At 37.9% G+C, this 23,320-nt stretch overlaps 2 protein-coding genes across 2 annotated transcripts; one reads left to right on the plus strand and one right to left on the minus strand.

Annotated features, from left to right (window-relative positions):
* Positions 1-7,164: 7,164 nt before the first annotated feature.
* On the plus strand, positions 7,165-11,140 carry LOC110103124 (mitogen-activated protein kinase kinase 5-like). The gene is made up of 4 exons (XM_020831703.2): positions 7,165-7,255; positions 7,319-7,516; positions 10,490-10,576; positions 10,848-11,140. The coding sequence occupies exons 1-4, from the start codon at positions 7,165-7,167 to the stop codon at positions 11,138-11,140; spliced, it is 669 nt and encodes a 222-aa protein (XP_020687362.1).
* A 4,087-nt stretch (positions 11,141-15,227) lies between these two features.
* LOC110103125 (dof zinc finger protein 5) lies at positions 15,228-15,662 on the minus strand. The gene has a single exon (XM_020831705.1). It carries the CDS (start codon positions 15,660-15,662, stop codon positions 15,228-15,230), a length of 435 nt encoding a protein of 144 aa, XP_020687364.1.
* Between the last annotated feature and the right edge of the window lie 7,658 nt (positions 15,663-23,320).

The following is a 23,320-nucleotide window of genomic DNA, read 5'->3' on the forward strand; positions in this document are numbered from 1 at the left end:
AACCTATTATAATAATATCTATTTATAGAATGATAGAACTAAAGGGATAAAATGCACCTAAGAAACTACGAACATAAAGCTGGACCAATTGCAACAACATAAAATGTCCATAATGACCAACAAATTAAAGAAAGGAAAAGTAATACCAAGGATAAATGAAATTACACTATGTATATATGACAAGTAGTAGATCTACAGTGGGAGCGGGAGCAGCAGTGCAGTCCTTAAATGAAATTTTTATACTAAAAAGCTATTTTAGAAAGCAGCAAGAAAGTTGTCCCAAATTAAGCCTAAACCATCCACTATCTGCAATTCATTGATATTAGAGAATGACAAACATTTCCGGCGGATTATTTTACGCCGGAAGTCCTTTTACGACGCGAACCAAACTGGCGCACGACATTCCGCCGGAAAGTGCGCCGGAAACCCAGATTTCCGTCGGATTTCACATGTTACCGGCGGATTATATCCGCCGGTAATAGCGGGTTTTCCTGTAGTGATGTAATGACCGTTGTAAACTTTATTATTTTAAATCACATTATATCAATAATCACACAATATTCAATAACAAAACTAAACGCACAAGCTCACATCAAGTACTTGAATAAATAAACAAAATACAAGCACATCCGGCCCTCAACGAGCTGAAATAATAAATTTATGCTTCTCTTGCAATAAACCCCACTTACATAATAGAGCAAAGTATAAAGGGCTTAGGGTCTAAAACGCTTTCATTGATAATACAAGTTAGCGGATGGTGGCTGCTGTGCATGATAGGATTTTTAGAGCTGGATTTCCCCAAGTCATTTAAGGTTGAGAAGCGAGAGACAAACAAATGATTTTGGTTAACTTGTTTGGTAGCTTCAGACTTCTGATCCTCTTCGTCAGTTGTCTTCTTCTCCTCAAGCTCAGCTTTAACATTCATCTCATGCAACCCTGTAATATATAAACCTTTTAGTTTTTACTATGATAAACTTAGATTTCGGCTTCGTTTGCTTTCTTATTATTTTTTAAAGCAGTTTTTTAGTATAAAAAAGAAGCAGTAAAAAAGCTGTCCCAAATAAAACCTTCATTTGGAACAACTTTCTTACTGTTTCTTAAAGTAATTTTTTAGTACAAAAAATTTTATATTAGAAAAATGCTTTAACAAGTAATAAAAAAACAGTCCCAAACAAAACCTTAGAGACACGCATAAAACATCTTTTGTCAGGAGATGTATTGCCACACTATTACATCATGAACATCAATCAAATAATTCATATAAGATGATTTAATAGAATATAAGGTGTCTAGCTTGTAGTCTAGAAATAATTATCTTTTGAGGAAACTATAGTTATGAATAAAAATAAATGTTTTTTACCTCAATGTTTGGGCCTCTTCTCCCCACAATCTCTTGGAGTTGTAGGAACCATATTGAATTGTCTAAATTATTCTTCCTCAACTACTATTACAGAAAACCTTGATATACCGGCGGAATTTTCAGCGGAATTATACCCACTAGTAAAAGTGGCGGAATAACCGACATATATTTTGTCGGTAACATAGTGGCAGATTTTCCGGCGGATAGACCGCTAGAAAGGCAGTTAAAGTTGTCAATTTATCTTGGCTTCTTACTATCTTTTTTTCTTTCTTTTTGCAAGCTAATTTTAAAGAACTACTTCATGCCGGTGCACGAAATTATGTAACTAAATTGTAGTTTCAATGATAGCAAATTTCTAAGAAAAGCTAAAAATAAAAAATTCTAAGAAAAGCTTGAGTCAAATTAAAATACGCATCACATAGCCAAAAAAAAGGGGGGTAATCGTTTGAAGAAAGAACCTGTAGTATCTAGTTTCATGTGGGCTTTCCATCTGTTGTTCATGCGCAAGTTCATATCCAAAATCTGCACGAGGAATTACTTATGAAAGTGATTAACCAGCTTAAGAACATCGATTCTGCACTCTTTCATAATATTTATATTGTTTAGCACTCACAACGCTGAGTTATTTCATAAAAAAATCTACATTATTACTTTGTGTATACGACATCTGATATATAAATAAAATAATTATAGTAGAAGTTTAATAGTTGGCATTAGGATTTGTTTGGAATGGCTGTAGCTTTTTATAGAAGTTGCTGTAAAACTGTTGTGGAGAGAATAATTTTTTTAAAATTTATCGTAGAAAATAATTTTTTAGTTAAAGAAATTATTGAAACTAGTTAAAAAGAAGTGACCAAATAAAAATTATGATTACGATCTGAAAATCAAAAAAAGCTGTTCCAAATGAAGTCTTATGCTTCGTTTGAGACATCTTTCTCACTGTTTTCTAAAAAGGCTTTCTACTTATATTTTTTAAAAAAATTATATTAAAAAACTGATTCATAAAGCAATACGAAAGGTGTCTTAGGCTTCATTTTAGATGGTTTTTTTCATACTAAGCTGCTTTAAGAAACAATAAGAAAGCCGTCCCAAATGAAGGCTTTGTTTGGGACAATTGTTTTACTGCTTTTTAGTACCAAAATTTCTGTTTGAAAAAATTTTATATTAACAAGCTGTAAGAAAAATGTCCCAAACGAAGCTAACGTGTTGGTGTAAGCACAGCAATGTAAATACATCCCACATCAGCTAACTGTATTTAGCACAGCCCAAAGCCTATAAATATATCTGTAATTAGTTTCTAAATTCAATAAGATAATTTCATTCTACTGCTCTTACTCTGTGTCACGCCTTCTCTCTGTGCTCCTTCTCCTCTCCAACTACTCTATCAGTTGGGACAGATTTTGGCCATAGTTTTCTAGCTGATTTTATAAAATTTTGACAATAATAAAAAAACGGTCTGAAATGAAGTCTTAATAATCTTCTGTCCTATTGAAAAATCTGTCATGGCCTCCTGATGAACCAATTAATCTCGCCACTAATCTAATTTAATCACGAAGAACACAGAAGAAAGAAGGAAGGAACTCACCCACATGACGCTGCTCTTCTGATCCATTTCTTCCTGCCTGCTTGCTCAGTCTCTTATCTCTGCAACGTAAGAATTTCTTTGTTAATTAGTTCTGAGAGTGCTGTGTGGATTTTATAGAGTAGAAGTTTCTTTTTCAACACGGCTTCTTCATTGAATTGGCTGTAAAAGTTTGAAAATTTATGATGCAAATATGTTAAATAAATAATTTCGTATTAATAAATTACGTGTATAAGATCGTAGCTACGAAGTAATGACAGTTGTTTTTGTTATAATATGATGTGAGGGCGTTGCTGACAATGGAATCGGTAGAATTTCCTTACAACTATGCTATATTTTAAAATAAACGAAAAATATTTGCATTTGCGACGAGGTCTAATTGGCGCTCACTGAGCGGGAGCAGGGGCGGATTCAGCTTTTTACAGGGTGGACAAAAAAAAAAAATTTGTGAGGGATGGTCAAATATGCTTAAGATTGATAAAAGTAGGGCAACAAAATTTTTTTAGGGGGGCAAAATGCCCAAAATACCCAAAATATTTCAAAATATCCCCTCTAAATATTTTAAAAAAAAATTTTGAGGGTGGGCATTTGCCCACCTAAGCCATGGGTGGATCCGCCCATGAGCGGGAGAAAGTCATAAATTTATTTAAAAGAATATATGTCAAGTATAATTTTGTAGTGATAGTTTTCTTATAGAAAGCCGTCCAAAGCAAAGCCTTAGACTTTGTTTGGGACGGCTTTCTTACTACTTCTTAAAACAGTTTTTTAATACAAAAATTAAAATTTTTGTACTAAAAAATAACTTTAAGAAGCATCAAGAAAGCCGTCTCAAACAAATTCTTATGATTCATTTGGGACGATTTTTTTTATTGCTTCTTAAAACAGTTTATATATATATATATATTTTTTATTTTTTTTAGTCATGAAATGATAGCACTCCATTTTTATTGGAGGCAGTATAAATAAAAGGCCCTCTTGGTCTTATTATTACTTAATTGATAAAACATTTGATGCATATATACAACAATAATTGCATTCAAATAGGATGGATGATCACTAATTTTCTAATGAGTTTTCGAGTTGATCATTATGTTTGAAATTGAAATTTATCCAATAATCATTTAAATTTTAATCAAATCTTATTGCTTGTCAGATTATTCACAAAGACATAGAGATTGATAACTTAACATCTTAATTTTGTTGCTTTTGTATGAATATTCAGTACATTTATAGATACATAAGGAATTGCATTAGTCACGAGACTTTATATGAAAAGTTTGAAAAGGGGAAATTAAAGGTCAAGAATTCCAGCATAAATCACAAGAGGAACATAGTCTATCGATGTTATTTGGAGAACTATAGTTGAGTAATGGTAATCAGAGAACCGTAGCTGAGCAATTTTGGTTTGAGAATCAAAGTTGGAAGAAAGAGCTCAAAGGAGCACAATTGGGTAACATAGGTAGGAGGACTATAGTTGCACGACAGCAGTCGAAAGAACCATATTTAAGTGATAGCGGTCAGAATATCGTAAGCACGTAATAGTGATCAAATCGAGGACCATATTTGGGAAACATTAATTGGAGGATCTTAGTTAGGCAACTATGGTAAGAAGGATCATAGTTGAACGATGATGGTAAGAGGATCGTAGTGGGGCAATAGCAGTCAAAAGGACTATAGTTAGAAACGAAGGTTAGAGGAATATAGTTAAGTGATGTTGATCAGAAAATCGTAGTCAGATAATAAAGGCTAAAGGGCTGTAGTTAGGTAATGATGATTATGAGAACATAGTTGGATGACAGTAGTTGGAGGATTATAATTGGATGATAATACTCACAAGAATCGTAGTTGGGGGACAATAGTCAAAATGATTATAGCCAAGCGATAGTGATTAAATGATTGTGGTTGGAATGATTGAAGGATTTCAACGAGACAATGGTGGTCACAGGACCATAGTTAAATAATGATGGTCATACACTCAAATGACCATAGTGTAATATCCACAAATTCGATCAATTCTGATCATGAAACAATCATAGAGCTTTCAAATGTTACCTACTATGAATATAGTTATATAAAAACAAGTTTAATTTACATGATGCTCTAAAGTGCCTATTAAGATGTACTTTCAAATTATTTTTATCTTTGAATAAATTTATAAATATTTGGCTAAAAAATAGAGATACAACCCCTTAAATTTCTATAAAAAATAATTCGACTTATTACAACCATCAAATAATATTTCTAAAGTCATTATAAGTTAAATTTCTAAATAGTCTATATAATATCTTAGAGAATGTTGTATTCTAACTATAGATCTTTTTCCCCTTTTTTATGGCATTGTAGATATGAAAATAAGGTTTTTGAGTCATTTTTATATTGTTACTTTATTTATGATATAGTGATTTTACTTATTTTATATTTTTAAAATTTTAATTTGATCAAGACTTATGAAAATTATAACATCTTGATATTTAACAATTCTTTGTCATACAATTCTTGGTATATTATTATTTTAATAATTTTTCACTTATCCATATAATCATATTGAATTTTTTGTTATGATTAGACAAAATACTTAACTTGTTTGATATTGCTAAACATGACAATATGAATTACATATGATGCCTTAAATATCTATGATTCTAAAATGATAGTCTTGGTCATAATACGCATAAGTATCATATATATTTACTTATCGAGCACATGGTTACTTTTTTTTTTTTTTTGATCAACTGATTGTTAACATACATGTAGTTTTAATTTTTGTGTACGTTGAAAGTAATTTTAGATTTTTTGTAACCTATTGGTCTATTTGCTTTGTAATATTTGTGTTATGTGTGGAATCTGATTGTCTTGATCAATCCGGTTGTTCAGTAGCTTCAGACCTCAATTTTGTCGTGCTTGTTGCGGGGTGCGGGGGGTTTACCCAAATTTTTTTTGTACAACGCCATGGTGTTGTGTTACTGAGTGCCTTAGTGTTGATCGAAAGAGAGCGAAGCGCCGCAGTGATCTAGATACGGCACCGTAGCGGATCAAGACAGAGGTTTGAACGTCACAGAGCCCCAAACTAGCGCCTCAGCGACGCGAGACGGACTGAATGGTTTTCTTTCTCGTTTTTCTAAAGGGTTGCGTCTCTTATGGTAATTAACTTTGCTTTCTCTTGTATTTTTTTTAGGATTAGACATTGAGAATGGTGCATGCGCAAGAAGAGAAACAAGGAGCTAGTTCGAGAGCGAGAGAGGAGAGATCTGTACTTATTTCTCCCAATTTTCATATTGAATTTCTTGGTGTGAAGTGGCTCCATTGTTTTTTTTTTCCCTATTTTGAATTTTTTCACGTTAAATCCTGACGCCCTTTATTTTCCGCTACTTTTACTATCTTGTTTGTTTCATCATTGTGGTGTTTACTGCTCATCACAACAACTTACAGCTGCAGAGCTTGGTAAGATCCTCCTCTGTGTCATTGTAGGTTTTATAATTTAATTAGGAAATCTAGAAGTGGGAATGAGAGAAAGTCTGAAAATTTAAAATTATGATGAAAAAATCTTCTGAGAGTGAAACGATGCTTCCTTCTCTATTTGGTAAAATGCTGATGATGAAGAAATGGAAAGAAGGTATTTATGTGTAGTAACTAAGGGTGCAACCGAGTCAAGCCGGCTCGCGAGCGGGCTCGGGCTCGACTCGTTAATGGGCTCGACGACTAGAAATATTTCATCCAACCAAATAAAAATATTTTCAAAATCTCTATATTTGAAATATTTGACACTCACTTTACTTGCAAAGCACCAACCGCTGATTAACAGCTTTTGACATCAAACAAGTTGGGCCGATATTCCCCAAGGCCCATGGCTCAGCCAAGAGATATGCCTCTGACCGGCTTGCAAATCCACTCTTATCAGTCCAATAATTTTCAAACAATCGAACGGCCCAAACTCCAGTTACGCCTTTAATAATCCCACCTTCTATTACCGCATAAATGCACTTCAATACATCACTATTATTGCCGTTAATACCCCTTTCCAACATACGCATTATGCCTTAGGCTTCGTTTGGGACGGCTGCAGCTGTCGGTAAAGTAGGTTGTAAAGTTGTTGTCCAGGAAGCTACTTTATAAAGTTGTTGTACAAAAATCAATAAATTTTGTTTGGGTAGTAGAACTGACATGAAGGTAGAAGGCCCTCCATAAAGGAAGGAGGAGAAGGAATGATAGGAACGAGAAGACGATGCCACCGGGTTTCCCCATCTCAGCAGTGGAGGAGAAGCAGTTGAATTGCCCTTTCACAGGAAGCCACATGCGAACAAGGAACAGAGAAAGTTGAAAAGAAACAGTGTTGGATTTTGGAACGAGAAGACGTTTGCACATCGCGCTCGGTACAGCGCGAGGATTATCTTACCTCCACTGCGCCTTCCGTCCGCCGATAATCCACTACAACGTGAAGCCGAGCAATATCCTCCTCAACGCTGGCGGCGAAGCAAAGGTGGCTGATTTTGGACTGATTCGGTTGCTCGGGCCTCGACCGGAGCGACAGGGCACTAGGCAGAGCGCGTTTGGGTACGCGGCGCCGGAGCTTGAGGGTGAGTGAGAAATGTGATGTGTATGGATTCGGGGTAATGCTTTTAGAGATTGATAAAAGTAAAGGAAAAGAAAATGACAACGCCGACGACGAGGGGGAAGCAGTTTCGCACAAATGGGGGCATTTACGGCATTTTTTCCCTTCAAAACCACGGGAAGCAGCGGACCGCGGGAGGTTGCCAAAGGTCGCGGGATGTAGCCACAGGCCGCAAAAATTTTTCTAACGTCGTTCTACCGCAATGCCCCAAATGAGCATTTAACAAATTTTTTTAAAGCAACGTAGCCGTGAAGCCGTCCCAAACCAAGCCTTAAACAGTAACATTCAGTATTGTTACACCACATCAAGGGCCGATCTTCTCCTACATTGATACTAAAAATCATTCTGAGTGATACATCATCAAAAAATTTTCTTGATCAGGCACGAATCGAAGCAAAATCAAGTTGGAAATTTCAAAATTTAAATTAGAGACCGTATGAACTCCGATTTTAGCAAACTTATAGTCGAATTGAACGTCTCCAAAATACAAACCCATCGACACCAAATTCGACTCAATCCAAGTCCAAATCAAAGACCCGAAGCACAATCGAAAGGTTCAAACCGTAATTTGGATTACCAAATGGTTTTCAAACGTGACATGCTTATAGTCAAATTGAGCGGCGCAACGAGACAAATCCAACGACCCCAAGATCATGAAATTCCGACATCATCAAGGCCTTCAATTGCCTAATAAATGATCTATAATCAAAGGATTCAACACCAGCCGTCCATTCAAGAAAGAAGGAGGCCCAAGCAATAAGAGTAAAGAAGAAAACAAGGAATAGATTCCTCATTGACCTCCGCCAGACTATCACCCGACAGCCTACCGACGCCAGAGTTCTGCCCGAATGCCATCTAACATCGAAGTTTTGCCCGGCCGCCGATTGACGACAGACTTCTACCCGACGCCAGACCTCCGCTCGTCGCCAGACCTCTACTCGACATAGGACTTCCGCTTGTCGCCAGATTTCTACCTGACGCCGGATTTATACTCGACGTCACACTACAGGAAAACAGCTAATTTCCGATGGAATTTTCAGTGGAAATAAATTCGACATACTTACGGCGGATTTCTGACAGAAAATTTTCGACAAAGTTCTGAAGTATTTTTCGATTGGCTTTCCGATGGATTTAATTTCGACGAAATTTCTAACGGATTTCCGACGAAAATTAAATATGTTTAAAAAATTACTAAAAATTTCTTGCTTCACCACTACTTGATCATCTTTCTATTTACTGGACATGTCATTCCTAGAAAATTATAAATAGACTTCTCATTCTTCACAGGAGGGGAGAAAAAATAAGAGAAATTAATATGAGATCTCTCTTGTCACCAAGCTCCTCCTCAACGACCGCTCGACCAACGACCGTCGTTGGACTTTCGTCGGACTTCCGCCCGGCCACCAACTTTCGATTGTTGCCGACTTTTGCCTAATCACCGTCCGTCATCATACTTTTTCCTGACCATAGGTCATTGCCAAATTTTAGTTTAGACATCAAGGTTGCCTGCCAACTACGTTCTTATATATCAACATCCATACTCGCATATTATGGTTATTCAGACCTCTGTCACCCCACTACAATCCTTCGAACCAACGTCACTCGACTATGATCTTTCTGACCTCCATCGCCCACCAACTATAGTCATTCTGATCATCGTCGTCGACTATGGTCTTTTTGACCTTCCCCGCCCACCGATTACAGTCCTTCCAACCATTGTCACCTGACTACTGTCTTTCTGACCTCTATCGCCTACTGACAATGGTTCTTCCGACCACTATCACGCGACTATGGTCTTTTTGACCTTCGCCGATTGCTAATTATAGTTTCTCCAAACACCATCTCTATACTACGATCTTTTCGACCTTCGTTGTCTGCCGACAACAATCTTCCCGACCAGCATCTCAAAATTATTATCTTTTTGACCATTGTCGCTCACTAACTATGGTCCTTCTGACCACCATCACTCGATTATGATCTTTTTTACCTCTGTCGTCCTCCAACCATGGTCATTATGACCACCTTCGCCCAATTATGATCATTCTAATTTTCGTTGCTTAATTGCGATCCTTCTGACCCCAATCACTCAACTATGGTCTTTCCGACCTTTGTCATTGTCGACTAAGGTCCTTCCGACCACTATCACTTACTACGATCTTTCCGACCTCCGACGTCCTCTTACTATGGTTCATCCTACCATTGTCACCCGATTATGATTTTTCTAAACTCTGTCTCCTGCCAATTACGGTCATTTCGACCATCATCGCCTGACTTTGGTCTTTCAACCTCCGTCACCCGTTGCCTGCCGACTATGGTCCTTTCGACCATCTTAACTAAACTACGGTCTTTATGACCTCCATCGCAGTGGACTACGGTCTCTCTAACCACCATATCCAGACTATGGTCTTTATGACCTCTTTTGCCCACCATCTACGATCTCACCGACCAACATCTCCAGATTATCGTCTTTCTGATCTCCTTCGCCCACCAACCATGGTTCTTCTAATTGATGTCGCTTGATTACAGACGTTTTGATCTCCTTCGCCCACCAACTATAGTCCTTATGACCACTGTCACCCGACTACGATCTTTTCGACCTTCGTCGCCCGCCGACTATAGTGTCTCCGACCTCCCTCGCCAATGAACTACGGTCCTTCTGACCATCATCATATGACTATGGTCATTATGACATCCGTCGTCTATTGACTACGGTCTCTCCGTCCACCATCTCTAGACTACAGTCTTTCAAACCTCCGTTGCCCGACAGCTACGATCTCTCCGACCTACATCTCTATATTACAATATTTCCTGCTTTCTTTGCCAACTGACTATGATCCTTCCGACCACCATCACCTGATTACGACTTTCTAACCTTTATTGCTAAAAAAGGAATCCATCAAAAACCACCATCACCTGATTATAGTATATATTTCAACAGGTTTTCCTCTTTGGCCTAATGGTTGGGGTTCGAATGTCACCGCCGGCATCTGCATGGCGGCAGGCCAGTCATGTCGGCAATTCCCAGGTGGGTTGTGGGGAGCATGGGGGGTGGGTTGAGATGAGGCGCTTGTGCTGGCTTGAGGGCAGCGGGCTAGCTGATTTGGGCGGGCTGCTCGGGTTGTGTCAAAAAAAAAAAATTCTTCTTATTTTATGGTGCAAAATAATCCGCCAGAATTATAGTTTCTACGAATTTCTGTTGGAAATCGCACATTATTTAACACTGGAAGGGCTTTTGTGACGCGCATTTTATTGTCGGAATAGTTTCTTCCGGAATGCTAATTTTTGATGGATTTTAGCCATTTTTCCGACGAAATGCCCGGCGGAAAATGACATTTTTCATGTAGTGTCGGACTTCTGCCTGTCGTCGGACTTTCGCTGGACTTCTATCCGACTCCAGACTTTTGTCCATCGACAGACTTCTACCCAAAGCCGGACTTACGTCCATCGCCAGATTCCTATCCGGCACCAGACTTCTGCTCGTCATTGGAATTCTATCGGGCTTCTACCTGATGCCGAATTTCTACCTGTCGCCAAATATTCATTGGACTTTTATCCGACGCTGGGCTTCTCCCTGATGCCGTCCTTCTGACTTCCATCGTCAGACAATGATCTTTATGACCTCTGTCGCCCGCCGAGTACGATCCTTCCAACTTACGTCGCCCACTGACTACAATACTTTCGACCAATGACATTTTTCATGTATTGTCGGACTTCTGCCCGTCGTCGGACTTTCGCTGGACTTCTATCCGACTCCAAATTTTTGTCCATCGACAGACTTCTACCCAAAGCCGGACTTACGTACGTCCATCGCCAGATTCCTATCCGGCACCAGACTTCTGCTCGTCATTGGAATTCTATCGGGCTTCTATCTGACGCCGAATTTCTACCTGTCGCAAAATATTCATTGGACTTCTATCCGACGCTGGGCTTCTCCCTGATGCCGTCCTTCTGACTTCCATCGTCAGAAAATGATCTTTATGACCTCTGTCGCCCGCCGACTACGATCCTTCCAACTTACGTCGCCCACCGACTACAATACTTTCGACCAAATAAACACCTCAATAGTGATTCTTTGTATTCATATTATGTAATACTTTATATGATGTGCATCAAGCTAAGACCTTCCCCCATGAAAGGGCTTCATTTGTAATCAACTACAAATACTAATAGATTCATTCAAACTGGGTTAGGCCCTGTGGGTTTTCTCCATTTTCGAGGGTTTTCCATATAAAAATCTCGGTTTCTCTTGTGAATGACGCACCCTATCTTTTTATTTGATTGTGTGCTGGATCTTCGTACAACGCTAAGACGTTAAACTTTATACTTCTCTATCGCCGCGAATATTTCAGGGCACAACACTAAGCAAGTGACCCATTGATCTCAAATCAGTCCTCACATTCTACCACTATCCTGGCAATATTCTCATATCTTGGATAAATATAATTTATATATTCTATGCGGAGACTAGACGCTCCAAAGAACAACCAGAATGCACCACGTCAGTAGTATCGAGCCGCGGTACCGAGTGATACCGAGCACTACTTAGCCGCAGTACCGAGCAAGAGGTAACGTGGCGTATTCTGGTTGATCTTCGTACGATATTCGGCATCTGCACAGAATAATTAATCCATATCATATTATCTTGACATGTTGCAACCTTTGCTTTCTTTAGTTATCACAAAAGCTCCCTCCACCCAGTGCTTCCATCATATTCATGACAAGCTGATGCTCCGACTCCGACCCATTCAAATGAGGGACGATGATGACAAAATTCACCATTGCCATAGGAACAAAGCAAGTGGAGCAGCACCTCTCTTGTCACTCCATCTCCACTGCTCATTTGTAACAAGCCCAATTAGGGTTCTCCTCTTAACCATATATATGGAAACAGTAATACTTATCATTTGGTTTTTATGGTTGGGCCTTTTACTGTCATATTCTTTCTTCTATATGTATGCTTTCAACCTTGAATATCGTTCTTCATAAACGACAACTTCTCTTATCAACTTTGGAAAATTAGTGGAAATCATATCGCCATGAACTTAAGAGGAGCAACCTTCAAATCCTATAAATTTATTTTCTGCGATTGATTTTGATAATGTGCTATTTTTTTTTCTTCTTAATATAGGAATTGAGAACTATTGCCTATACATTTGGCTCAAACAGTATTTACCATTTTTTTTTTTTTAATTTTCGTTTATGATGTTGATGGGTAATGGGTTAGTTACCTGTTCATGTCTCTCTTATATTTAATTTGGCAATAAAAAAAATATTGGACAAATTTTAAAAATAAATTCTTCTAAAACTTGTTTATATGAAATAAATCATAAAAATAAAAAATTAAAACTAATGCTAGTCGTATACTGGTTTTGACGTGTGTGTGGAGAATTATGACTTGGCGGAGTTGTGACGTGTTGTGGTGCCGTGGCTTGGCGCAGACCTATGATGTATTGTGGTGCATGATGTGGCGTAATAGGCAGTCGTTTAGAAGGTGAACAACTTGCTAGTCGTTTGGGCTGGGTTGGGGGAAAAACACTGGTGTTCTGTGGGCTCTGTTGTGATGCAGCCAAGGGCACGAAAGTTGGGCCAGGGGCAGAACGTCGGGGAGGGCTGGGAGCGGTAAAGTCAAGCGAGTCAAGCATGGGGTAGGGGGCTTGGTCAAAACGAGGGCGCGGGGCTCGATAGGAAAGCGAGTGTGGGCGAGTCGGTCGAGCTTTCAGGCAGGTGACAAGAACGAGTTGTTTATAGATCGTGCCATGTGTTTTATTTTAAGATTAATTTTTTTTCATCTTTATCTTATGAGCTCATTGCGATTAATGTAGATTAAATCCAGGGCTTGTTCTGTGGGCTATGGTGTGATGCATCCAAGGGCACGAAAGTTGGGTCAGGGGCAGAACGCCGGGGAGGGCTGGGAGCGGGACAGTCAAGCGAGACAAGCAAGGGGCAGGGGTCTCGGTCAAAACGAGGGCACGGGGCTCGATAGGATAGGAAAGCGAGTGTGGGCGAGTCGGTCGATCGAGCATTCAGGCAGGTGACAAGAACGAGTTGTTTATAGATCGTGCCATGTGTTTTATTTTAAAATTAATTTTTTTTCATCTTTATCTTATGAGCTCATTGCGATTAATGTAGATTAAATCCTTTGAATTCCTTAAATAATTAAAAGGAATTTATAAATGATAATTTATAAATTATTCTTGCTCTTAAGGTTAAGAACTTTGAATTAATTTTAAGATTTATATTTTAAATTTAGAAATTAAAATTTTAAAACATTTTTACTACCTCTCACTAAATTTCATTTAAATCAAATAAAAAATATTAAAATTTCTAATTTATTCCATATCTAAGAAAAAAAATCATTTTTTACTAAATAATTATCAACTACTTATTTTAAATTAATCTATAAGTTTATTAAAAAATTATTATCAAATTAATTTAATTACCAATGTATTAATTTTTAAAAACTACCAATTCACCCCCCTCTTGGTAGCCTTGGGACATTTACTTAGGCTTAACAACCTAATTACTGGACTCAACAGTTATTACTACATTAACTTAATTTAATGATTTGCTTAAGTAATATCCCAACTAAATTATTATGTAAACTCCTCTAATCTAACTATACATAAAACATTAATTTAATAAAATGATCTATAGATTAATCTATAAAGTAACATAAGAACTTTTTTTTTTATTTGTCCTCCACCTTTGTCATTTAGGAGGTAAATGACTGTGTTAGTCGCCCACCCATCCGCCCGCCACATCATTGCCTGTCTGCGCATACCACGTTATAGCTCACTTGCCACCCACCTGCCACATCAGAAGGCTAATCGTTGCCTAAGCAAATTATCGGCATTATTTTTAAAGTTTTATTTTAAAAATATTTTAAACGAATTTATTTTAAAATTTTGTCAAAAAATATATAAACAATTCTTCTCTATTTGTTTTGTGCTTGCATGTAAAAGAGGAAAGTAAAATATAAAAACAAGAGAGAATGAGTGGATTTTTTTTCTAAATGTTTTTTTAATTTTTTCTTTATCTTACTTTTAAGCTACTTCATATTTATGTAAGGATCTATGAAACATCTAATCACTTATCATATAACAGATATATTAAAAAATATGTTTATTTAATATTCAAAAAATATTGTAAGAAATATTTACTTATATTTATATAAAAAAATATTATTTCATGATCCAATAAGCTATTATAACTATTATTATTTAAATTTCTTTCAGCATTAAAAATCATATAATATTATCTCCAATATACAATTATTCCGAGACAATAAGAACCCAACGAGCAAAAAATTTAGAAAGGATTTAATATTGGAAGAGAAAAACCTCCACATTTGTTACTAATCCCACCAACCAATACAATTAAATATACATGTAAACCACATCACAAGCCACACCTTGTCCACTCTTTCCCCACCTCTCTCTTTTTTTTTTTCTAAGGAAAAAGTCAACTCAATTCGCCGGCGACTTTTGACCGTTTACGCTGCCACCAGCCGGAACCACCGCCGGCCTCCTACCGATGCTTCGCTTTTGAGGAATGTGTGCAGAATAACAGATCTGCGTATTGATACACAAATATATATTTCGTTATGTAAAGAATAGTTATATTTTAGCTGCATATGAATACAAAGGTCTGTAGAGGTTCCGCTACCTTCGTTTAGCTCAACTAATAATTTTTCTGCGCGGTGAGAGGGGGTTTCGCCGGCGGCCTGCGCCGACGGGGACGTTACGGAGCACGCCGCCGGCCGTCCAGTAACGGTGACAAGCCTTGCAGAAGTGTCTAGGCTGGTTGACGTTGTAGTTGTTGAAATAGCAGAACTTGGTCTCCCGGCTCTTACAACGTGGACACGGCAGCGTCTCCGCCGCCGCTTCTGCCGTATCCTCCTCCGCCGCCGCAGCCGAAGCTGATGAGCTCTTATGAAGGCGGCTCTCATCTTCTGCGCCTACGATGACGGCTCCGAAAAGCTTGAGGACTGGCGAATCGCCAGAGCTTTCCATGTCGAGGTCGGCCATTGATAGTTTTCCGGCGAGGAGAGAGATTGGTGAGAAAGGTTGCCGGCGGGTTATGGTTATATAAAGGGCTGCAGGGTGGGCCATACAGTACTTCTTTTATCGAATTAATTAATAAATGGATGTGCCGGCTGGAAGAAACATATTTATGTTTTTTTTTTTAAGTGGGCGATAAATTATGATTGGCTTCGAATCCATTCGCGCTGGAACAAACTTTATACGTATTATTAGGGTTTGTTAGGGCCATTTGGTTGGAATACAATTATTTTAAATAAAAGGTATTTTACAAATTTAGATCGATGTTTGGTTGGAATATAAAATGGAGTAAATTAAAGTAAATGTAGTGTAAATCATTTTAGTTCATTTTTAAAATAAATCAAACTTAATTAGTTTTGGGCAAAAACTGTTTACACTACAAGCAAGCTCGTTTGACCGCCGTCCACCACCTTTGACACCGCCGCCCAACGTCACTATCCCCACTGACTACCAGCATCACCCGCCACCAGCCACCACTTCCACTTTTCCTGCCACTTTCCCTGCCAGCCGCCATATTCATTAAAAAAAAAAAAAAAAAAAAAAAAAAAAAACAACTAAAAAATATTTATTGTATATTGCATTTTTTTTACACTGCATTTTTTTTTAGTAAGCAAAAAATTAGGGAAGTAATTTTTTATAAAGTTAATTATGAAATTATTGAAGGAAAATTCATTTTTTGAAAGCTATTATGAGTTTTATAAATATCTTCTATTTAAAATGATAGGACCCTAACTTTTTTATAACTCTTACATTTTAATAGAGATTATTACAAAAAGCAGGTTTTTACTCCAAACTTTTTGAAAAGCAAGGAGAAAGTAGTTGTTGAGGTTGTGATTTTTAGGCTTTGTTCATAAAGCTTTTGGCCATTATTTTTTGAAGCTATTGTGAAATAAGCCCTTAATTATTTCACTATTGTTTTTATATTTTCTTATATTTTCATATATTTTCTTTTTTAAAAAACTGCAAGGATGGTCTTATATGCTTATTTTTATGTATTATTCTTTAATAAAACTTGTTGCAGGCTTGAATATACGCGGCGATAGAGTTTTAACTATACGTCTTAGCTTTGCACGGATATCCAGCTCACACACAGAGAACACAAGATTTTTTACGTGGAAAACCCTTGAAAGGGGAAAAACCACGAGGCATAGCCCAGTTGAAAATGATTCCACTAAAATATAAGTTGGTTACAATGGGCTGATTCGCCTCAAAGGGCGATTAGATTAAGATAAACAACTGTACGATAGAAGTCCGGGTCTCAGGTAATGGTCTGGCGGAACTTCGGGCCTCAGGTGATGGTCTGACGAAGGTGAGGACTTCTGGCGAAGGTGAGGACCTCTGACGAAGGTGAGGGCCTCAAGTGGTGGCACTACGGGAAAACACGTGATTACCGTCGGAATTTCCGGCGGATTTTTTTGCGCCGGCATTGTCTGCGCAGGTTCCAGCGGAATGATGCGACGTAACGTTTACGGCGTCATTTCCGGCGGATCGGACGCCGGAAATTTACCGGCGTCAATTGCGCTGGAAATACCGCCGGTGAAAAGGGCTCTGGATTATTTCCGGCGCAGATTACGGCGGAAACGTTCTTCTAAACTCAACGAAACCGTTCCGGTGGATTATGCGCCGGCTTATTTAAACTCAACGAAAAATTGCCGGCGCATTGTCCGCCGGTAAAATTACCGGCGGAACCTCCGCCGGAAAGGCCGCCGCTAAAAGCCCTAAAATGCGAATCGGAGCCCTCTGGGCCGTCATTCTTTTCGCTACTCTCGCTCACCTCGCCTCCTTCGCCCGTCGCCCTCCGTCGTCGTTCGTCGCTGGCCGAAGATTGACGTCGCCGACGGTCATCGAACTTCGCCGCCGACGGTCACCGGACTTCGCCGAGCATCTCCCTCTCTCCTGGTCGCCCGCCGCCGAGCATCTCCCTCTCTCTCAATCGAACTTCGCATGCACCAAGGTATTGCATTTTTTTTTTTTTTTGCTATCTTTTTGTTTTAGTCATGGATGTTATCACTAGACATTTGCTAGAGGATATACCTTGGTGCATGCTTTTTGTTGATGATATTCTTCTTGTTGATAAGACTAGAGAGGGAGTTAAAGGTAAACTTGAAATATCTTTTTGCTTTAGTCATGGATGTTATCACTAGACATTAATTTGCTATAGGATATATACCTTGGTGCATGCTTTTTGTTGATGATATTCTTCTTGTTGATAAGACTAGAGAGGGAGTTGAAGGTAAGCTTAAGTCTTCATATCTTTTTGCTTTAGTCATGGATGTTATCACTAGACATTTGCTAGAGGATATACCTTGGTGCATGCTTTTTGTTGATGATATTCTTCTTGTTTATAAGACTAGAGAGGGAGTTGAAGGTAAGAATCCAAAAATGAGAACAAATTACAAAGCAAATGGCAAAAAATAAAAGACAGAGAAAAATACAAAGGTAAATCCAAAGAGGGCTCCGAAATTGGCCGAGGCTCCCAGCTACCCCGAAGCCACGCACGGACCATCCAATTTGGCGAAGATAGCGCTCCAATCGATCCAACCATAATGAAAACATCACCAAAGGTTGCCACCAGCTGTGACGACGAGGGAACGAGCTCCAGCCACATCATTGCCCAAAAACCCGCAAAATCGACCAAAAGTACAAAAACTAACCCGAGCAAGCAGTAGGGCAATAAGCAACTGAAAAAAAAATTATCTTCTTCTTCTGCCCCTCCCACGAAATCTCCCACGAGATGCAATAGAGAGGATAGGTCTATCTCTAACTAGAGTAAATTCATTTTCAGGGTCAGAGCCACCGAAATAATCCGAAGCAAAATCTGATTTGGATTCAAATTCAGATGAACCATGAATCCAATCCACATGGGACCTAACATTAGATCCATAAGTATCACCCACTCGAAAAGCCAGAGCTTGTGTGTCGATCAAATTAACTGGCACATCCACAAAAGTATTAGAACCGATCAAATTTCCATTTCCAGCACAATTATCCACCCGCACTACAGGTTCAACTGATTTGCTCGACTTCTCGACACCCAAAACAGGAGAGCCACCACCAAAAACCTCATTAAGACTCAGCCGCAAAACCTCCACACCCAACGCAGGCGACGGAGCATTCGAAGGGCCGAGCTCAACCACAGCAGGACAACAATCTTCAACAACGTTATTATTAACATCTTCTTGAGTAAATAAATTGCCCGGAGAAATCCTAGCCTCAGCACCAGGGGCAACGCCCAAAACACCAAAACACTCAACCAACGGGATAAGGGACCCCACAGCACCAGAAGAACAAAACGGAGAGTCAACAGAGGGCAAGCCATCAACCACCACAGCATTATTAGCAATATCACAACCCAACTCCCCTAGAGCCGAAGGAACTTCAACATTAATCACATTTTTATCACAGAGAGGAACATAGTTAACATTCGGGATAGAGGAAATAACAGGGTTAACAGAAGTCACTAAGTGTTTAGAAACAAAGTCCACCGATGGTGGAGCCGAATCCACAGCCGGACGTAAATGAGGAAATAGCTTAATACATTCCGACTTCTTATGATCCACAGCCTTATAATGCTGACAGAAATTGGGCATACCTTCAAAAACGACTCTTTGAACGTACCCAAGTTTCTCCGGACCCAGCCAAACAGATTCAGGATAAGTTTTAGAAATATCAATTTCAACAAGAATACGAGCGACTGAGGGACGCGAGCCAACAGCCGTGGCATTGTCGGTTTGAATTGGGCGGCCAAAAATAGACCCCAACCCAAAGAGAATCCGAGAGAAAAAAAAGGTGAGGACGTAAACCCGGAAATGAAATCATTACAGGGACAATCGGCGACTCCTCCGAAAGGTCAAGGAGAGGCGAACACTTAATTACTTTCATGAAACAACCAAAAACGAAGTAAGAACGATGCGCAAAAACCCTCCCATTGTCTAGATCATTTGAAAGCTTGATCAAAACATTTGACTAATCCAACAAAGTAACAGAGAAATCACCAGATAATTTAAGGTTGAAAAAGAACCTATGAATCGAATCCAAATCCGGTCATTTAAGGAAAAATTTCCCCACCAAAGCAAACTCAAAAGGTTTTGCAAGATGCAAAAATTCATCTTCCGAAAACCACAACGCTGGCAAACTCCGAATCGTAGAGACATGAAAATCCGGAAAACTCTTCGAAACATCGGAACCAGACAACACATCTTTGAAGGATTTGGAGTGCTTACCCTCAAGAAAGCCAGGATCTAACCTTTTATTCGCCATGAAAAACGAGAGAGCCGGAGACGGAGGCGAAGACGGCTAGGGCAAAAGCCCTAGCAAAGAGGGAAAAACCATAGCAGATGACTCATCGGCATTAACCTGAAATCCCTTCAATTTCTTATTAGTACATATTTCCACACAAATATAATTTTTCAATTTTTTATATAGGACTTAACTCATCAATCACATGGATAAAAATATCTAATAAGTACTATATTATTATGAGAATATCAAGTCCTACCAAAAAAAATTTGTAAAAGCGAATGTAGAGCAAGATGGAAGAAAGAAAAAAGAAAAAAAAGAAAAAAAGCCATAAGTCGGGCATATTTAAGGATTTCTTTTTTCTTAAGGCACATAAACTAATTTTATTATTTAGAGGGGACACAATTTAAAATTGTATTATTACAAACATTAATTAAATAGTAAGGTCATATGAGAATGTCAGCCATTAACTAATGCTCTCATTATCTTTTTCCTATATCAATTTAAATCCACACCTATCACTATAGAAAAATTTGTCATTACTGACGGACTTTCCGGCGGATAGACATACGCTGGAAAACACGGCGGCCTAACTGGCGAAATATACGCCGGTAACTTAACGACGAAATTTCCGTCGTTAGAATATCGGCTCATATTCTACCGATTTTTCATCGGTATTTAAAAATTTTACGAGTCTGGCAATTCCTGCTGGTTATTATCGGCAAAATTACTGTCGAACATTGCGCTGGCTTACTTAAACTCGATGAATAGTTCCCGACGTATTATCCACCGGTGATATGATCGATGGATAATCCACTAGAAGATTCGACGGAAAGGGCCTTATTTTGACCCCTCCGTCGTCTTTCTTCTCATTTCTTTTCCTCTTCATTTGGTTAACTTCGCTTGCGTCCGAGAGCTGCCCTGAACGCGACCGAACCGTTATCCGACTTTCGCCTCTGAACTTGCACCGTTAGCCATCGTCGGTGCAATGATTTCTATGGATTTATCTCTCCTGAATCTGTCAAAAATATATTATATCATGATTTTATAAAATTTTATTGCATAACTTTTGATATGCTATATGAACAATATGATATGATTTTATTACATTTTTACCAATTAAATATGTGTATAAGAATTTCTGGGTAATTAAAATGAGTAAGAGAAAAGATATTGAAAATAGGTTGAAAAGTGTTATACTCTGATTTGACATGATATGACTGCAAGGTAATATGCACCAAAATGAGGGATATGGGTTATAAATTAAAGAGCTGAAGATTAATGGGGATTATAAGGAGCCAGGGCTATTGATTCTCGTGATTCATGGTGAGTTATAAGGACTACATTGATTAAAATTCATAAGGGTTGAGTGATTGAGAGTTATAAGTTTAAGAGTAAGATACACTCAAGATACCATTTTCTAAATATCTGAATATTATTACTCATATTGATATTGTATTGATATTAAAATTACAGACACTAATCACTGTTACTGATTACTATGACCGACGCTGAGAATCTTGATGTTGTTATTGATACAATTATATATATGTTATGTATTTATGTTGATACGTCAAGCCCTTGGAAAGAAGAATATAAAATTGATATATGGTGAGTATCTATATATTTATTATATTTTCTTCCTCGATCTTGCATGTCATTTAATCTTAGGTTTTATTGTGGACTGTTTTCTTACCAATATGTAAAATTGTTATAGAAAAAAGTAAATTTTTAAAGCTGTTGTAGAAAACAACTTCCTATTATAATTTTTTTTTAAGTAGCGAAAAGCACTGGCCAAATAAAAATTGTTACGTGCGTGTGACTGTGCACATGCAATTAATATTTTCTTTTCTTTTTGTATAATATATATTAGGTCTATAAGATAATTTTTAAAGAAAAATTAAATAAAACACTTCATGTATTTCTCATCTTTTGGGCTATTTTTTTAGGGGTGTCAATTTTTGACACGACCCGAAACATGACATGAATCCGACCCGGAATAATTCGGGTAAGGGTCAACCCGGACCCTAAATGGGTCGGGTTCTGTTTCAATAAATTAACCTGTTTTAAAAATTGAGTCGGGTTCGGGTTGACACAGCAACCAGAAAATGATCCGAAATTGACACGAAAACTCCTATTTGACTCGGAAACCCGAGATTAACTCGATTTTGATCCGAAAATCGAAGATTGACCCGATTTTGACCCGAAAACTAGCAATTTTAGGTGAACTTCGGGTCATTCGTGTCGTGTCGGGTTCGGATCCAGAAACCTGACCCGTTTTTAAAAACGGGTTGGGTTCGGGTTGACCCGAACAGTACTGGGTCAGTTCCGGATTCAACCCGTTGACCCGAATGGACACCCCTATATTTTTATACTACAAAATCTATAAATGTTTAGTTGCAGCATAGATGGGAACAAAACACACATAACAGCCTACGGTGTTCAAAAGTTAGATGCCATTTGGTGATGCCTGAATTAGCAAACGCAGGAGGACAAAAAAACCCAATAATCAGGATGACTATATGATGAGGCCTTCTATATGCATTATTGTATGAATATTGCTGCATTTATTGGCTCTCCTTATTTGCCAATTCTCATTTGGTGCCATTCCAAAAAGAGTTCCAATCGTCTGTATGTGAAGCATTTTCTTATAAGGTTTTAGCCTTCGTTTGAGACAGTGTTTTTACAGTTTCTTAAGCAGATTTTTAGTACAAACATTAAATTTTTGTACTAAAAAACTGCTTTAAGAAGCAGTAAAAAAAACGTTTCAAACAAATTCTTACCTTTTGTTTGAGACTGCTTTCTTATTACTTTCTAAAGCAGTTTTTTGTCAGAAAATTTTTGAACTTGAAAACTGCTTTAAAAAACATGTTCCAAACGAAACCTTATTTGAACGCTGGGCTCCATCAACCCTGTTTCTTTTATGATTCTAGTTATTGAGCTCCTGATAGCGAGAGACATTGATCTGCATATAGAAGTAGCTAGCAGCATTCATGCATCTTCAATGGTGCTCATATGATCACTGTTCTCTTAAAAATCATGGCGGACACTCCATGGAATAAAATTTATTTGATGGAATTTAAACTCAATCATAATTGACTAAAATTAATTATAAAAAAATAACAATCTCTCTCTCTCTCTCTCTATATATATATACACACACGCACGCAAAAGCGCATTTAGGATCCGTTTGAGATCTTTTGACAATTATCAATATTTAGCTGCTTTTAAAAAAATTTTGTACTAAAAGATTATTGTAGAAAATAGTGAGAAAATTGTTCCAAATGAAATTTTACATATATTATAGAATTCTTATGTATTTATATATATATATATATATAATATCTAAAATTTTATATTTATTTATATAATACTTTAGTATTTCAATCTCATCAAAACCTTATGCATGAAAAAACATATTTCATCTTAATTTTCTAATAAGGTTATGAACATATAACAAAATTATTATC

This window comes from Dendrobium catenatum, unplaced genomic scaffold, assembly GCF_001605985.2.
Source record: "Dendrobium catenatum unplaced genomic scaffold, ASM160598v2 fragScaff_scaffold_1684, whole genome shotgun sequence".
Lineage (NCBI taxonomy): Eukaryota > Viridiplantae > Streptophyta > Magnoliopsida > Asparagales > Orchidaceae > Dendrobium > Dendrobium catenatum.